The sequence below is a fragment of the Oncorhynchus mykiss genome, chromosome 9 (genome assembly GCF_057628025.1).
Source record: "Oncorhynchus mykiss isolate SJ-2025 chromosome 9, ASM5762802v1, whole genome shotgun sequence".
In the NCBI taxonomy this organism is placed as follows: Eukaryota; Metazoa; Chordata; class Actinopteri; order Salmoniformes; family Salmonidae; genus Oncorhynchus; species Oncorhynchus mykiss.
This window is the reverse complement of record NC_143030.1, coordinates 35731056-35748562: the sequence shown is the minus strand read 5'-3', so window position 1 is coordinate 35748562 and position 17507 is coordinate 35731056. Positions and strand designations below refer to the sequence as shown.

The 17507-nt window shown below is 41.7% G+C and overlaps 1 protein-coding gene across 3 annotated transcripts in view; it reads left to right on the top strand.

Annotated features, from left to right (window-relative positions):
- The window catches only part of etnppl (ethanolamine-phosphate phospho-lyase), a 61264-nt gene that overhangs the window by 6442 nt on the left and 37315 nt on the right, over positions 1 to 17507 (top strand). For 2 of the 3 annotated variants that reach the window (XM_090184096.1, XM_021615425.3), the window contains exons 4-9: positions 248 to 322; positions 790 to 883; positions 3896 to 4012; positions 12073 to 12155; positions 12478 to 12703; positions 13516 to 13670. In XM_090184096.1, the coding sequence (XP_090040222.1) occupies positions 248 to 322; positions 790 to 883; positions 3896 to 4012; positions 12073 to 12155; positions 12478 to 12703; positions 13516 to 13670 (750 nt within the window). Of the gene's footprint in view, positions 1 to 247; positions 323 to 789; positions 884 to 3895; positions 4013 to 11486; positions 12156 to 12477; positions 12704 to 13515; positions 13671 to 17507 lie in introns of all 3 variants that reach the window. The other variant, XR_016483212.1, reaches the window with a different exon arrangement.

The following is a 17507-nucleotide window of genomic DNA, read 5'->3' as shown; positions in this document are numbered from 1 at the left end:
AAAAGAAACTTTGTTTGTAAAAAATGCTTAGGTGGCCCGCCCAAATATTGCAATGGCAGAAAAATCCCTGTAATGCGAAGATGGTATGGTTATCCAATATTTTGCAACAATAGATGGCCCTTCTATCCCTTTATGCAGGGATGTTAAATATAAACTTGTGTTACTCTTAACTGTGATATCCAGGGCCAAGTCTGTGTATTCTGTGGTGACTGTGTAACTGAAGTGAACTTTACCCTTTGAACTTCAGCTCTGAAGCCAACGACCTGGCACTCAGACTGGCCTGGGAGTACACAGGCCACAAAGACGTCATAACGTTGGACAAGTAAGTCAACACTGTGGGTGTAGGCATTTGTGTTTGCGACAAGTGAAAAGTTTGCACCTGTTATATTATAGGGAGAATAAAACATAAAAGAACAGAAGGTCAAATTAAAACCAGGATCTGATCTTAATGTAAAGAAGAAGTGTAAATACAGAGTTTAAAACGTTGTCTCTCTAGTAATAACATCTGCATACTTTGCACAGTTGCAAATTCTTTGTAAGTTGTTCTTTCTAGAGCAGTAAAAACACTAACTAACCCAGATTTGTCTTAGACAATATGCCATCTGGTCCAAATGTTAATTATTCTGCTAACGTGATTTTTTTGTGTGCCCTAAATGTGCATATGTGTTAGAGAGTTCTATGATCAATGTTCACTTATAACACGTCATTAACCGAATTTACTCTAGATTTCATTGAGAATCTGGTATTTCATCTGTCACCATCAGTGTTTCCATGTTCCTCTATTTGCAGTGCCTATCACGGCCACGTGTCATCGCTCATTAACATCAGCCCTTATAAATTTCACCAGCTGGCCAATGCAGAGCAGAGCAAATCTGTTCACGTGGTAAGTATCCCGGTCCGTCTGCCACCGCAGAATGAAAACATCATGACTCAACATGCTCCATTGGATTTGACAGAGTAGTGTGTGAAACAGGCATAGTAAAGTAGGAAGCAATCCCACAGGTCATGTTCCTGTTCTTATTCTGATAAGATACATACTGTTTTAAGGCGCCGTTTCTCTTTGATGCAGCGATAAAGTGGCAGAGTATGTTCCTAAGATCTGTCACCTTGATATTATAGATGAAGTCTGATGTGGCTGGTTGTAGGATATCCTACGATAATGTTACATGCTATGTGAACTACGTCAGCCTGTCTCACCACCTTATATGGATTATTAATGTGGGTTGATATGAGAAATTGTCTCGCTAAACTGAGAACCGGAAAATCTAGCATCACTTATTTTCAACCGCAAGATAGAATATGTACATACTGTATCTCAAGTTTGTACTAATGTAATTACTTACCAACTCAAATTTGTAGCTTGCTTGTTTAACAGTAACATGCCTGGTCTCAGTTCTTTTTGAGCCATCACGTGTCACTCCTTGTCACTCATTTGTCAGGAGTTGACATCATAGCACAAACAGATCTGGAACCATGCTAATGTTTGAATAGCCTACCCAGGAGTGAAAGTAAGCCGGTCCGGTACGGTTTACCGGCAAAATAAGTAGTGGCTGTACATCACACCGGTAAAACATGAGCATATCACAAGAATTGAAACAAAGATGGCAAGAAATGTGTAGGCTATTACGCCATCATTTATCATTACCACCTATCAGTCACATTAACATTTTTAGAATGTACTTGAAAATGGGTGGTATGCGCTCCAAAATGAAGTGTGGTTCAACGTGAACAATCCAATTTTGCCAAGACAGAGAGGACTGGCCGGAACCGAGACGCACATAGACAGCAGTGGACGCATCAATCAATTCAGGCTACAAGTGTGCCTAATGGCAATCGCCAAATGTCATTTCACTTTTTGGTGTTTTAATAGACGTCTCTTTCCATTCAGCAAATGGCAGGTGCACAGTGAACTGTTTTAGATAGTGGAATTATTTTAGAGTGGTGAATGTTCGCAGGTAGCCTACTTTTTTTTAAGTGATTTATTTGACAATCAGATGAAAACATCATGCCTGGTTGTGTTCATGTCACATTAAAATTTATACGTTTTTACAGTTAAATGACATGTCTTTAAAAAAAAAATCTGTACATGCACACATACAGTTCGGAAGTTTACATACACTTAGGTTACAAACACTTGTTTTTCAACCACTCCACAAATTTCTTGTTAACAAACTATAGTTTTGGCAAGTCGGTTAGGACATTTAGTTTGTGCATGACACAAGTCATTTTTCAGACAGATAATTGTTTACAGACAGATTATTTCACTTATAATTCACTGTATCACAATTCCAGTGTGTCAGAAGTTTACATACACTACGTTGACTGTGTCTTTAAACAGCTTGGAAAATTCCAGAAAAGGATGTCATGGCTTTAGAAGCTTCTGATAGGCTAATTGAAATGATTTGAGTCAATTGGAGGTGTACCTGTGGATGTATTTCAAGACCTAGCTTCAGACTCAGTTGCTTGACATCATGGGAAAATCTAAAATAAATCAGCCAAGACCTCAGAAAAAAATGTGTATACCTCCACAAGTTTGGTTCATCCTTGGGAGCAATTTCCAAACGCCTGAAGGTACCATGATCATCTGTACAAACAAAAGTACGCAAGTAAACACCATGGGACCACGCAGTCATCATACCGCTCAGGAAGGAGATGCGTTCTGTCTCCTAGAAATGAACATACTTTGGTGGGAACAGTGCAAATCAATCCAAGAACAACAGCAAAGGACCTTGCTGGAAAAGGAAACTGGTAGAAACGTATCTATATCTACAGTAAAACGAGTCCTATATCGACATAACCTGAAAGGCCACTCAGCAAGGAAGAAGCCACTGCTCCAAAACCACCATAAAAAAGAAAGCCAGACTACGGTTTGCAACTGCACATGGGGACGAAGATCCTACTTTTTTGAGAAATGTCCTCTGGTCTGATGAAACACAAATAGAACTGTTTGGCTATAATGACCATCGTTATGTTGGGAGGAAAAAGGGGAATGCTTTTCAACCGTGAAGCACGGGGGTGGCAGCATTATGTTGTGGGGGTGCTTTGCTGCAGGAGGGACTGGTGCACTTCACAAAATAGATGGCATCATGACGCAGGAAAATTATGTGGATATATTGCAGCAACATCTCAAGACATCAGTCAGAAAGTTAAAGCTTGGTCACAAATGGGTCTTCCAAATGGACAATGACCCTAAGCACACTTCCAAAGTTGTGGCAAAATGGCTTAAGGACAACCAAGTCAAGGTATTGGAGTGACCATCACAAAGCACTGACCTCAATCCTATAGAAAATTTGTGGGCAGAACTGAAAAAGCATTTGCGAGCAAGGAGGCCAAGAAACCTGACTCAGTTACACCAGCTCTGTCAGGAGGAATGGGCCAACATTCACCCAACTTATTGTGGGAAGCTTGTGGAAGGCTTCCCGAAACATTTGACCCAAGTTAAACAATTTAAAGGCAATGCTACCAAATACTGATTGAGTGTAAGTAACCTTCTGACCCACTCGGAATGTGATGAATGAAATAAATAATTCTCTCTACTATTATTCTGACATTTCACGTTCTTAAAATAGAGTGGTGATCCTAACTGCCCTAAAACAGGGAATTTTTACTGGGATTAAATGTCAGGAATTGTGAAAAACTGAGTTTAAATGTATTTGGCTAAACTTCCGACTTCAACTGTAGGAGTTCCAGTACCGGGAAGAAATTAAATCTACTCTCACTCCTGAGCCTACCTCAAAATTCTCATAGTGTTTGATGATGCACACTATGCTGCTGTATGCTAGATCCAAGCATCCCTAAATTCATTGCTCTTTAGACTGATTGCTTAGTTGGTTTTTCACATGCTGTGCTTTTATAAAATATGTTCCAACTGTGTTCTTTTCCCCCATTCCCCTAGGCTCTGAGCCCTGACCTCTACAGAGGCAACTATAGACAAGACCATCCAGACCCCGCCACAGCATATGCCGATGACGTCAACAATCTTATACAGAAAGCCCATGAAAAAGGACACAAGGTACAAAATAAAAATGGTGTCATATTCTGGGTTACCTAACCTAGAGTATCTGATGCCTACAAATAGGGCTGGGCGATGTCGCCTAAAAATCATTTCACAATTTGGTCAAATTTATGGGCGATTCACAATATGAATTTGAAACAATGTAACATTTTCTCTAAATAAGCTTTGACGCAAAACATTAAAGGTCAGTACACTGCATGTCAAATTATACCTAGGCTAAATATATCCTTTCCACAACAATAAGAGCCACTGATAATTTAGTTATTTTATCAAAATAGTTTAACCTGCTTTTTTGCAATAATCACTGATCTAACTTTAAAGTCTGTCTATGAAAATACAATTTCTGTTACAAATCTAACCAGAACCATGCACAATGCACTTCTTGTAGCAGGCATTATAGAAAATGAACACAGATATCATAAACAATCTCTCAAGTACAAGCCCACGTGCTAGTGAGTAGCCAGCTAATCTTTATATTTAACGTCAACTTGTATCTATTTGCTTGCTAACAAGGTATAACAGTTGAACTGTTATGAATACACCCTCCTGTCCTCTCCAACTGTTTGAACAACATAGCCCATTCACTTTGTTAAGATATTTGTTAAGATAAGTTGCCTACCTGGTTATGATGCTTATTTTTCAGAATGAGAACAAGTTTCCAATTCCTGATATAAATGCATCTTTAAATGCTATTGCGCATTCATAAAACACAGACTAAACAGCTAGCACATGACAGTCTGTAGCTAAAATGCTACTAGCAGTGATTATACATTTTCCACAATCATGTTCATTGATACTCTCGTTATAGTGTACCACAGTATGAGTCATAATACCCATAAAACCTAGCGGTCAAACAGGGAAATGGTTCTAATCGTTTTTCCACCATTCATTTTTCCCATAAGGGATTTTAGAAACATTTAAAATAAGGGCTGTGTTTCGTGTAGACTTACCCTGGCGTGACATTTTGATAACTGTGTAAATCTCTCTAGGACAAGGTAAAATATCAATATATTTGCCTGTATTTACCCCCCCCCCCCCCCCCAAATGAATTAGCTTCTAATGTAGTTATCATAAATAACTTTAAATGCCATGACGATCTGGACCAGACTGCAGAATCTAGGCAAAAGCAAAAAATCTCTGGATGAACTATCTGATGTTCCCTAAATGTAGTAATTAATACATTGGCTACACTACTTTAAATAGACAATTCTGTGAACTGTCATGTGCAAGTTTTAAATTGACACAATACTTATTAGCAAAGGTGTCAGCTAGAGATGACGTGCAGGAGCTTGCAGGGATTTGTAGTTTTGCATGATGTCTACTATGATGTTAATTAGCATTTTCAAATCTGTAAATAGAGCCAAATACCAGTATACAATGCTTTCGGAAAGTATTCAGACCCCTTGACTTTTTCCACATTTTGTTACCTTACAGCCTTATTATAAAATGGGTTAAATAAATGAAAATGCTCAGCAATCTACACACAATACCCCATAATGACAAAGCGAAAACAGGTTTCTAGAAATGTTTGCACATTTATAAAAAAACAGAAATACCTTATTTTCATAAGTATTCAGACCCTTTGCTATGAGACTCGAAATTGAGCTCATGTGCATCCTGTTTCCATTGATCATCCTTAGAGATGTTTCTACAACTTGATTGGAGTCCACCTGTAGTAAATTGAATGATTTCACATTTACATACAGTACCAGTCAAAATTTTGGACACACCTACTGAGTCCAGAGTTTCTTTATTTTTACAATGTTCTACATTGTAGAATAATAGTGAAGACATCAAAACTATGAAATAACACATATGGAATCATGTAGTAACCAAGAAAGAGTTTTATTTTATGTTTGAGATTCTTCATGTAGCCACCCTTTGTCTTGATAAATGAATCACGCTTCACCATCTGGTAATCAGAGAGACGAATCTGGGTTTGGCGGATGCCAGGAGAACGCTACCTGCCCCAATGCATAGTGGCAACTGTAAAGTTTGGTGGAGGATAGGTAATGGTTTGGGGCTTTTTTTCATGGTTCGGGCTTGGCGCCTTAGTTCCAGTGAAAGGAAGTCTTAACGCTACGGCATACATGACATTCTAGATGATTCTGTGCTTCCTACTTTGTGGCAACAGTTTGGGGAAGGCCCTTTCCTGTTTCAGCATGACAATGCCCCCGTGCACAAAGCGAGGTCCATGCAGAAATGGTTTGTCGAGATCTGTGTAATAACTTGACTGGCCTGCACAGATCCCTGACCTCAACCCCATCAAACAACTTTGGGATGAATTGAAATGCCGAGCCCCAGGCTTAATCACCCAACACCAGCAATAATTCAACATTTAGAAGAAAGCATTCCCAGAAGAGTGGAGGCTGTTATAGCAGCAAAGGGGGGCCAACTCCATATTAATGCCCATGATTTTGGAATGAAATTCTCGACGAGCAGGTGTCCACATATTTTTGGTCATGTAGTTTATATTGATAAAAGTCACCTAGACCACGAGAGATTTACATGTTTGTCAAAACTTCACGCCAGGGTAAGCTTATACGAAATACAGCCCTTATTTGAAGTGTTTCTAAAATTTATGGTGGAAAAACGATTAGAACAATTTCCCTGTTTGACCGCTAGGTTTTATGGGTATTATGACACCTCCACTTTGGGGCTCTATAGTAGGATCTGCTTTGTTTTACATTTTGGGAGTTGAGACATAAAAAGGGTATCGTTATAAAGGTCAAGTTCTCGTCTATTACAGTAAAATAATGTATTGTTTCTGTGTCCATATGACCGATTCTGTTGGACCAAACCTCAAATGCAAATATGAAGTTTAAACTGCTTGTTGTCAGAGAGGAAGATCTTTTGTCTTTGTTGTTGTGAGTGGCAGGGGGAGGGGCTTGGTGTTAGTGTGGGAAGGTGCACAGTCCAGACAGCACCGAAGGAGCGAAGGAGACGAGACCAAAAAGACAGAATGCTCATAAAAACAACAAAAAATACAAACTTTGATTCTTGCGATACAGGAATTTGGAACATTGTGCTAAAACACATTCAAATGAATCTAATTAATTATGTATATTTCCCAGCCCTACCTGCAAATCTACTGAAAATATCTCATAATTATAAACAGTAATTGCTGAACTTAAAGGCGCAATATGAAGATATCACTCCGCCATTGTCTGGTTGCTAAAATTCTAAAATGTTCGCCTAATTTCAGTTTATGTTGCAAAACAAGCAATGTTACTATTTATTTTTGTACCTTTATTTTAACAACATTTGAGACCAAGGCCTCTTTTACAAGGGATACCTGCATATGCACAATTTACAATGAATAGTGTAAAGAATCATTGTACCATCTCTAAACCGCTGTGAAATATATTTTCAAAAGCCAATAATATCATATTTTCAGCTGTTTGAAGCTGGTGTACAAAACCAAAAGTAAAAATACACAAAAACGAAGCATAGAATGGATCTCTCTTATCAGACTTGCTTTCAATGAGAATGACTGATCTTTAACTCACATTTCTTTGTGAATGTGTTGGGTCATTCACAAAGCTACATTTCACCCCTTTAATATTTGTGACTCACCACATGGATTTGGTCTTATGTAGCATAATGTGAAATTGTGTTTTTTATGTTTGATAAAAGTAGAGACTAAGAGCTACAAAATGGTATATCATACACTGCATTTGAGGAACAATGGGAAAGTAATTATGCTTTGAAAGTTGATCAACTTGTAAACTCACTTTTGAGAAAATCACCTTTGAATATTTTGGTATCTAGTGAAAAGCACTTCTTTGTCTACACCCATTCAGCATCGTTCACACCCTCTTAAGCTTTAGCCCCACCCATCTTGTTTCCCTTTTGAAGCGCACACTTGACACACTGACCGATGATTTGTTTACATCTGGATAACATGAAAACAGCTTAACCAGCACTGCTGGAAACAATTTCATTACTCTTTTTTTTACGTTTACTGACACTGGCCATATTCAACAGGTGTTGTACACACGTCACATAACGTTAGCTAACAAGCCAGCCAGCTAACGTTAGCTAGTTAAACAACAATGAACAAAGTTCCAACAATGCCTAACATTAGGCTCTAACTAGAAAAGCAAACAGCTCTGGGAAACGAATAATAACCTCCGTGAGGGAGCCAGGCAGCTAACGTTAGCTAGCTAACTAACAGTACCGTTTAGCTTAAGACATATAGCTAGCTAGGTAAACAATGAACCAAGCTAGGTAAACAACGTTTAAGATCACAGATGTCACCTAACGTTAGCTATCGAGCGAGCCAGCTAACGAACACAGCTAAAAAAAGCAGTGTTCAACAGGATTACCAACACGGATTGGCGAGCTCAAGTAGACAGAAGCCTTGAATATGGCAGACCAATTCGAACTCCTCTCTCGGTATGTCCAGCCCACTCATTATCTCAGTCAATCATGGCTAGTGGGAAGGTTGCAACTTTTTCTGTGGTTTAACCAATAAGGCTTGCAATTTAGCAATTGTATTCGTATTTACAGATGGCATACAAGTTTGTAATTCATTAAGGCACATGGAAGTTCACATGTTCCAGAAGGCATTTCTGCCAAAAAACGCATTTTGACGGCTCTCTTGTGAAGTTGTGACTTGTGACATACACCAAGTTTCCTGAATTGGGTCACATTTGTGACACACTACCTGGATTCGGGCCTATGTAGCAAAATTTGAAATTGTGTTTCTTGCATTGGATAAAAGTAGAGACTCCGAGCTAGAAAATGGTATATCATACACTGCAGTTGAGGAACAATGAGAAAGTAATTATTCTTTGAAAGTTGCTAAACTTGTTACCTCACTTTCGAATGTTTTGGTACACCTACTGGAGAGCTCTTCTTTGTCTACACTCATTCAGCTTTGTTCACACCCTCTCTTTAAGGATTCACAGTGTAGTAAACAACCAAAGATTTCAAGACTAAAAGTTGTGAAAGTAGTAGCAAAAATATGTATTACAAATAAACTTTATCTTGTCCTTGGCCTATATCGTAATCTGACTTTGGTGCAGGTCATGTTGTTCATCCCATTACCGTCTCTGGTAAACACACACTATATCAAATAAAATCTTAAGTTTATTTGTCACATGCAAATGATACAGAAGGTGTAAACGGTACAGTGAAATGGTTACTTGCATAGTGGAGTCTTTTGTTTAGACATGTAGCTAGCTAGCTCGCTAAACAATGAACCATAACCTCGAATAGCGAGCCAGCCAACTAACTTTAGCTTGCTAGTTAACAGTACGCTTTAACTTGCAATTAAAACGACTTTCTGACTAAATTAGAAAGGTATAATATCTGAAAATGTAGCTAGATTCTTACCTGTAAACATGGATGAACGCTACTACCTCTGTCATGGATGCCATGATTGCCCTTAGTTTGAAGATGCAATCTGGAGACAGGTATTTTATACAACTGCCTTCTTTCTGTGTTCTCTTTGTGAACTCTCCGCATTTGGCAATCATCTCTCTGCTTCCACTGGGCATTCCACTGATTCCAAAACTCGGTCAACTTCTTCCGTGACAACGACACCGTTTCTTCCCCACCATTGTCATCAGACGACTCTACCATGTCAAATCAAATCCAATCAAAGTTTATTTGTCACTTGCTCTGAATACATCTTACAGTGAAATGCTTACTTACAGGCTCCAACCAATAGTGCAAAAAAGGTATTAGGTGAACAATAAAACAACAGTAAAAAGACAGGCTATATACAGTAGCGAGGCTATAGAAGTAGCGAGGCTACATACAGACACCGGTTAGTCAGGCTGATTGAGGTAGTATGTACATGTAGATATGGTTAAAGTGACTATGCATATATGATGAACAGAGAGTAGCAGTAGTGTAAAAGAGGGGTTGGCGGGTGGTGGGTGGGACACAATGCAGATAGCCCAGTTAGCCAATGTGCGGGAGCACTGGTTGGTTGGCCCAATTGAGGTAGTATGTACATGAATGTATAGTTAAAGTGACTATGCATATATGATAAACAGAGAGTAGCAGCAGCGTAAAAAGAGGGGTTGGGGTGGAGCACACAATGCAAATAGCCATTTGATTACCTGTTCAGGAGTCTTATGGCTTGGGGGTAAAAACTGTTGAGAAGCCTTTTGTCCTAGACTTGGCACTCCGGTACCGCTTGCCATGCGGTAGTAGAGAGAACAGTCTATGACTGGGGTGGCTGACCATTCTAGTTTGTTGATGATGTGGACACCAAGGAACTTGAAGCTCCCAACCTGCTCCACTACAGCCACGTCGATGAGAATGGGGGCGTGCTCGGTCCTCCTTTTCCTGTAGTCCATAATAATCTCCTTAGTCTTGGTTACGTTGAGGGATAGGTTGTCTCTGACTTCCTCCCTATAGGCTGTCTCGTCGTTGTCCGTGATCAGGCATACCACTGTTGTGTTGTCTGCAAACTTAATGATGGTGTTGGAGTCATGTGGCCATACAGTCGTGGGTGAACAGGGAGTACAGGAGGGGCCTAAGCACGCACCCCTGGGGAGCTCCAGTGTTGAGGATCAGCGTGGCAAATGTTTTGCTACCTACCCTCACCACCTGGGAGCAGCCCGTCAGGAAGTCCAGGATCCAGTTGCAGAGGGAGGTGTTTAGTCCCAGGATCCTTAGCTTAGTGATGAGCTTTGAGGGTACTATGGTGTTGAACGCTGAGCTGTAATCAATGAATAGCATTCTCACATAAGTGTTCCTTTTGTCCAGGTGGGAAAGGGCAGTGTGGAGTGCAGTAGAGATTGCATCATCTGTGGATCTGTTTGGGCGGTATGCAAATTGGAGTGGGTCTAGGGTTTCTGGGATAATGGTGTTGATGTGAGCCATGACCAGCCTTTCAAAGCACTTCATGGCTAAAGACGTGAGTGCTACAGGTCTGTAGTCATTTAGGCTGGTTGCCTTTGTGTTCTTGGGCACAAGGACTATGGTGGTCTGCTTGAAACATGTTGGTATTACAGACTCAATCAGGGACATGTTGAAAATGTCAGTGAAGACACCTGCCAATTTCTGCCAAAAAACATATTTATATGCCTCTCCTGTGAAGTAGTGATGTGAGACATACACAGAGTTTCTTGAAACGGGTCACATTTATCTACAGTAGATGGCAGTCTGTCTAGGCTTTAGGTACTGGGTACCTGTACAGGATGTCTGCAAGATGTGGTCTTCAAATCTGGACTGTACTTCTAAGTTATTCTAATGTTTTGTAGTCCAGTGTTGATTTTCTTTACATGAAATAGCCTAACTATTTACCCATCACACAATGTAGAACATTTGAGGTGCTCAGTTCTGGTGAGCTCCTGCCGAAATCAAGCACTGCCCTTACACAAAGGAAGTTGCCTGTTTTTGCCCGTTTTTCCCCCCAACACAGGCAATAACAATTGTATCTTCCACCCCTCCTTCTTTTTTCCCCCCCCGTCATTCCTATCTCTTCTCTTGCTGTTTCTCCCACTCTCAGGTCAGGGACGAGAATGGGCTGCATAGAGGAACTCCACAGATCTGCCTGTCCCCTGGTTACACTGATTTACAGGGGCTCTTGTGGGGCTTCCCAGGGCCAATGACACTGGCTGGCTTAACCCTCTGTTCCAGGAAAAACCTGGGAGATCCACAGCCAAATCCAATGGAAGGTCCCATCTTTACTTTCTGACATCAGTCATTCCCAGTTCAGTAGCAAGATGGAAGTGATGGCCGTCCTAGAAGGCAAAGAGATGGAAATGGATGGATTACAATGCAGTTCTCCCAGAAGACAAGCCAGCCTAACGGACCTTTTTCTGTATGATGCAGTCTCATCTTATGCCTTTAACCATATCTTTTTCATCTTGTTGCTATTGTGCTTTAAGGCGTAGTGGGATTGTTTTCTTCCTGGCTGGGAGTGGCTAAATGTTAGCCAAAAAGTGAGACTCCACTGTTATGAAAAAGGGGAGAGAGGAATTCACAGGTTCATAGACCTGGGACACTACCTGGGACAAGTCTTTCCCCTATCTGTGGGTGTTGACATAAGGGGAGACATGGTGTTGGGTCTGATGTGCTCTTCTCTTGTGCAGGTTGCTGCTTTTATTGCAGAGTCGCTGCAGAGTTGTGGTGGGCAAGTCATTCCCCCTGCAGGCTACTTCCAGAAAGTGGCACAGTATGTACCAAGATACTGCATTTACTCACTATAAGACCCCATTTACACCTGCTATTTTTGGATTGTGATTAGCCCATCGCCACACTGAAATTGGGTGTTATAAGATGCATTGTGATCTGATTGGCAATCTTATAACTTTTTGGTGGTAATTGGCTAACATTTACATTATTGTTATTTATGAAAGAGCACAAGAGGCAACTTTTAATTTGATTTATTTTTGTGTTGCAAGTAAATACATTTGTTGTTTTGTAGCTGACAAATTGCAGCAGTGTGTGTGTGCACGAGTACTTCCATACCAGTGCACTGTTCCTCTCCCCCACAGACATGTTCACCAGGCTGGTGGCCTATTCATCGCTGACGAGGTGCAGGTGGGATTTGGCCGTGTTGGCACCCACTTCTGGGCCTTCCAGCTACAGGGAGAAGACTTTGTGCCTGACATTGTCACCATGGGCAAACCCATCGGCAACGGGCACCCCATGTCATGTGTGGTCACCACAAGAGAGGTAGCAGAGGCCTTCAAGAACTCTGGCATGGAGTACTTCAACACGGTAAGAGGATTAGCAACCAAGTGGTTACATAAACCGTCAAACGTTAACTTAACTGTTCCTAATGTTTGTACACTGTATTTACAATTAGTTAGCTTCACACTTGCTACCTACCAAACACTCCTTCCTTCATGCTTGGAGGCAAGAAGGAAGGAGTGTTTTGTAGCCAGCAAAAGATTGAAGCTAACTAATTGTAAATACACTGTGTGTACAAAACATTAGGAACACATTCCTTATATTGAGTTGCTCCCCCCTTGGCCCTCAAAACAGCCTCAATTCATCGGGCATGGACACTACAAGGTTTTGAAAGCATTCCACAAGGATGTTGGCCCATGTTGACTCCAATGCTTCCCACAGTTGTGTCAAGTTGGCTGGTTGTCCTTTGGGTGGTGGACCATTCTTGATACACACAGGAAACTGTTGGGCGTGAAAAACCCAGCAGTGTTGCAGTTCTTGACACTACGATACCCTGTTCAAAGGCACCTACATATTTTGTCTTTCCCATTCACCCTCTGAATGACACACATACACAATCCATGTCTCAATTATTTCAAGGCTTAAAAATCCTTATTTGACCTGTCTCCTCCCCTTCAACAACACTGATTGAATTGGATTTAACAAGCAAATAAGGTATCATAGCTGTCACCTTGATTCACCTGGTCAGTCTATGTCATGGAAAGAGCAGGTGTCCTTAATGTTTTATATACTCAGTATAAATGTAAATAGGTGAAATTTAGCACATTTGGCCAATTCCCAGCAGATTTGTCTTCCAGTTGTACATGACCTGACTGTTTTCTGCAACTTGGATTTCCCAGTTTGGCGGTAACCCTGTGTCCTGTGCCATTGGCCTTGCTGTGCTGGACGTGATTGAGAAAGAGGATCTCCAAGGCAACGCGTTGCGAGTGGGGGGCTACCTGATGCGACTGCTGGAGCAGCAGAAAGAGAAGCATCCACTAGTGGGGGATATCAGGTACACACACACACACACGCACACACTGCACCGTCCATAACTGCAGGGCTTTCCAGAGGGTGTTGCGGTCAGCACAACGCATCACCGCACTGCCAGCCCTGGACATCTTCGGCACCCACTGTCACAGGAAAGCCAAGAAGATCATCAAGAACATCAGCCACCTGAGCCACGGCCTGACCCCTCTATCGTCCAGAAGATCAGTACAGGTGCATCAAAGCTGGGACCATCAGACTGAAAAACAGCTTCTATCGCAAGGCCATCAGACTATTAAATAGCCATCACTAGCCGGCTTCCACCCAGTACCCTGCCCTGAACTTAGTCACTGTCACTAGTTGGCTACCATCCGGTTACTCATCCCTGGACCTTAGAGGCTGCTGCCCTATGTATTTCAAATCAGGTGTAGACCTTAAAGTGAAATGCTTACTTACAAGCCCCTAACCAGCAATGCAGTTAAAAAAAATATTAATAAGAATAAGAAATTGAAAGTAACAATTAGTTAAAGAGCAGCAGTAAAACAACAATAGCGAGACTATACAAAGAGGGTACCGGTACAGAGTTAATGTACCGGTTAGTCGACGTAATATGTACATGTAGGTAGAGTTATTAAAGTGACTATGCATAGATAATAACAGAGAGTAGCATCAGTGTAAAAGGTGTGTGGGGGGTGGCAATGAAAATAGTCTGGGTAGCCATTCAATTGCCTTGCGAAAGTATTCGGCCCCTTGAACTTTGCGACCTTTTGCCACATTTCAGGCTTCAAACATAAAGATATAAAACTGTATTTTTTTGTGAAGAATCAACAACAAGTGGGACACAATCATGAAGTGGAAGGACATTTATTGGATATTTCAAACTTTTTTAACAAATCAAAAACTGAAAAATTGGGCGTGCAAAATTATTCAGCCCCTTTACTTTCAGTGCAGCAAACTCTCTCCAGAAGTTCAGTGAGGATCTCTGAATGATCCAATGTTGACCTAAATGACTAATGATGATAAATACAATCCACCTGTGTGTAATCAAGTCTCCGTATAAATGCACCTACACTGTGATAGTCTCAGAGGTCCGTTAAAAGCGCAGAGAGCATCATGAAGAACAAGGAACACACCAGGCAGGTCCGAGATGCTGTTGTGAAGAAGTTTAAAGCCGGATTTGGATACAAAAAGATTTCCCAAGCTTTGAACATCCCAAGGAGCACTGTGCAAGCGATAATATTGAAATGGAAGGAGTATCAGACCACTGCAAATCTACCAAGACCTGATGGTTAAAGATGGTTAAAATTGATGGGAAGATGGATGGAGCCAAATACAGGACCATTGCAAATCTACCAAGACCTGGCCGTCCCTCTAAACTTTCAGCTCATACAAGGAGAAGACTGATCAGAGATGCAGCCAAGAGGCCCATGATCACTCTGGATGAACTGCAGAGATCTACAGCTGAGGTGGGAGACTCTGTCCATAGGACAACAATCAGTCGTATATTGCACAAATCTGGCCTTTATGGAAGTGGCAAGAAGAAAGCCATTTCTTAAAGATATCCATAAAAAGTGTCGGTTAAAGTTTGCCACAAGCCACCTGGGAGACACACCAAACATGTGGAAGAAGGTGCTCTGGTCAGATGAAACCAAAATTGAACTTTTTGGCAACAATGCAAAACGTTATGTTTGGCGAAAAAGCAACACACCATCCCCACTGTCAAACATGGTGGTGGCAGCATCATGGTTTGGGCCTGCTTTTCTTCAGCAGAGACAGGGCAGATGGTTCAAATTGATGGATGGAGCCAAATACAGGACCATTCTGGAAGAAAACCTGATGGAGTCTGCAAAGGACCTGAGACTGGGACGGAGATTTGTCTTCCAACAAGACAATGATCCAAAACATAAAGCAAAATCTACAATGTAATGGTTCAAAAATAAACATATCCAGGTGTTAGAATGGCCAAGTCAAAGTCCAGACCTGAATCCAATCGAGAATCTGTGGAAAGAACTGAAAACTGCTGTTCACAAATGCTCTCCATCCAACCTCACTGAGCTCGAGCTGTTTTGCAAGGAGGAATGGGAAAAAAATTCAGTCTCTCGATGTGCAAAACTGATAGAGACATACCCCAAGCGACTTACAGCTGTAATCACAGCAAAAGGTGGCGCTACAAAGTATTAACTTAAGGGGGCTGAATAATTTTGCACGCCCAATTTTTCAGTTTTTGATTTGTTAAAAAAGTTTGAAATATCCAATAAATGTCCTTCCACTTCATGATTGTGTCCCACTTGTTGTTGATTCTTCACAAAAAAATACAGTTTTATATCTTTATGTTTGAAGCCTGAAATGTGGCAAAAGGTCGCAAAGTTCAAGGGGGCCGAATACTTTCGCAAGGCACTGTAGATGTTCAGGAGTCTTATGCCTTGGGGGTGGTGGGCAAGTCATTCCCCCCCTTACCTGGGGGTAAGCTGATTAGAAGCCTTGTGCACCTAGACTTGGTGCTCCGGTACCGCTTGCAGTGCAGTAGCAGAGAGAACAGTCTATGACTAGGGAAGCTGAAGTCTTTGATCATTTTTAGGGCCTTCCTCTGACACCGCCTGGTATAGAGATCCTGGATGGCGGGAAGCTACCCTCTGTAGTGCCTGGCGGTCGGAGGCTGAACAGTTGCCATACCAGGCAGTGATGCAACCAATCAGGATGCTTTCCATGGTGCAGCTGTAGAACCTTTGAGGACCCATGCCAAATCTTTTCAGTATCCTGAGGGGGAATAGGTTTTGTCGTGCCCTCTTCACGACTGTCTTGGTGTGCTTGGACCATGTTAGTTTGTTGGTGATGTGGACACCAAGGAACTTCAAGCTGTCAACCTGCTCCACTACAGCCCCGTCGATGAGAATGGGGGCATGCTTGGTCCTCCTTTTCCTGTAGTCCACAATCATCTCCTTTGTCTTGCTCACATTGAGGGAGAAGTTGCTGTCCTGGCACCACACGGCCAGGTCTCTGACCTCCTCCCTATAGGCTGTCTCCACTGTGTCATTGGCAAACTTAATGATGGTGTTTTAGTCGTGCCTGGCTGTGCAGTCATGAGTGAACAGGGTGTACAGGGGGGGACTAAGCACGCACCACTGAGGGGCCCCTGTGTTGAGGATCAGCGTGGCGGATGTGTTGTTACCTACCCTTACAACCTGGGTGCGGCTCGTCAGGAAGTCCAGGATCCAGTTTCAGAGGGAGGTGTTTAGTCCCAGGGTCCTTAACTTAGTCCCAATGGTCAGCCTGGTACGGCAACTGCACCGCCCTAAACCGCAAGGCTCTCCAGAGGGTAGTGCGGTCTGTACAACGCATCACCGGGTGTCAAACTACATGCCCCCCAGGACTCCTACAGCACCCGATGTCACAGGAAGGCCAAAAAGATCATCAAGGACAACAACCACCCGAGCAACTGCCTGTTCACCTCGCTATCATCTAGAAGGTGAGGTCAACACAGGTGCATCAAAGCTGGGACCGAGAGACTGAAAAACAGCTTCTATCTCAAGGCCATCAGACCGTTAAACAGCCATCACTAACATAGAGAGGTTGCTGCCAACATACAGACTAAAATCACTGGCCACTTTAATACATGGATTTAATAATGGTATCACTAGTCACTTTAAATAAGGCAACTTTAATAATGTTTACATATCCTACATTACTCATCTCATATGTACAGTGGGGCAAAAAAGTATTTAGTCAGCCACCAATTGTGCAAGTTCTCCTACTTAAAAATATGAGAAAGGCCTTTGACAGACAAAATGAGAAAAAAAATATAGAAAATCACATTGTAGGATTTTTTATGAATTTATTTGCAAATTATGGTGGAAAATAAGTATTT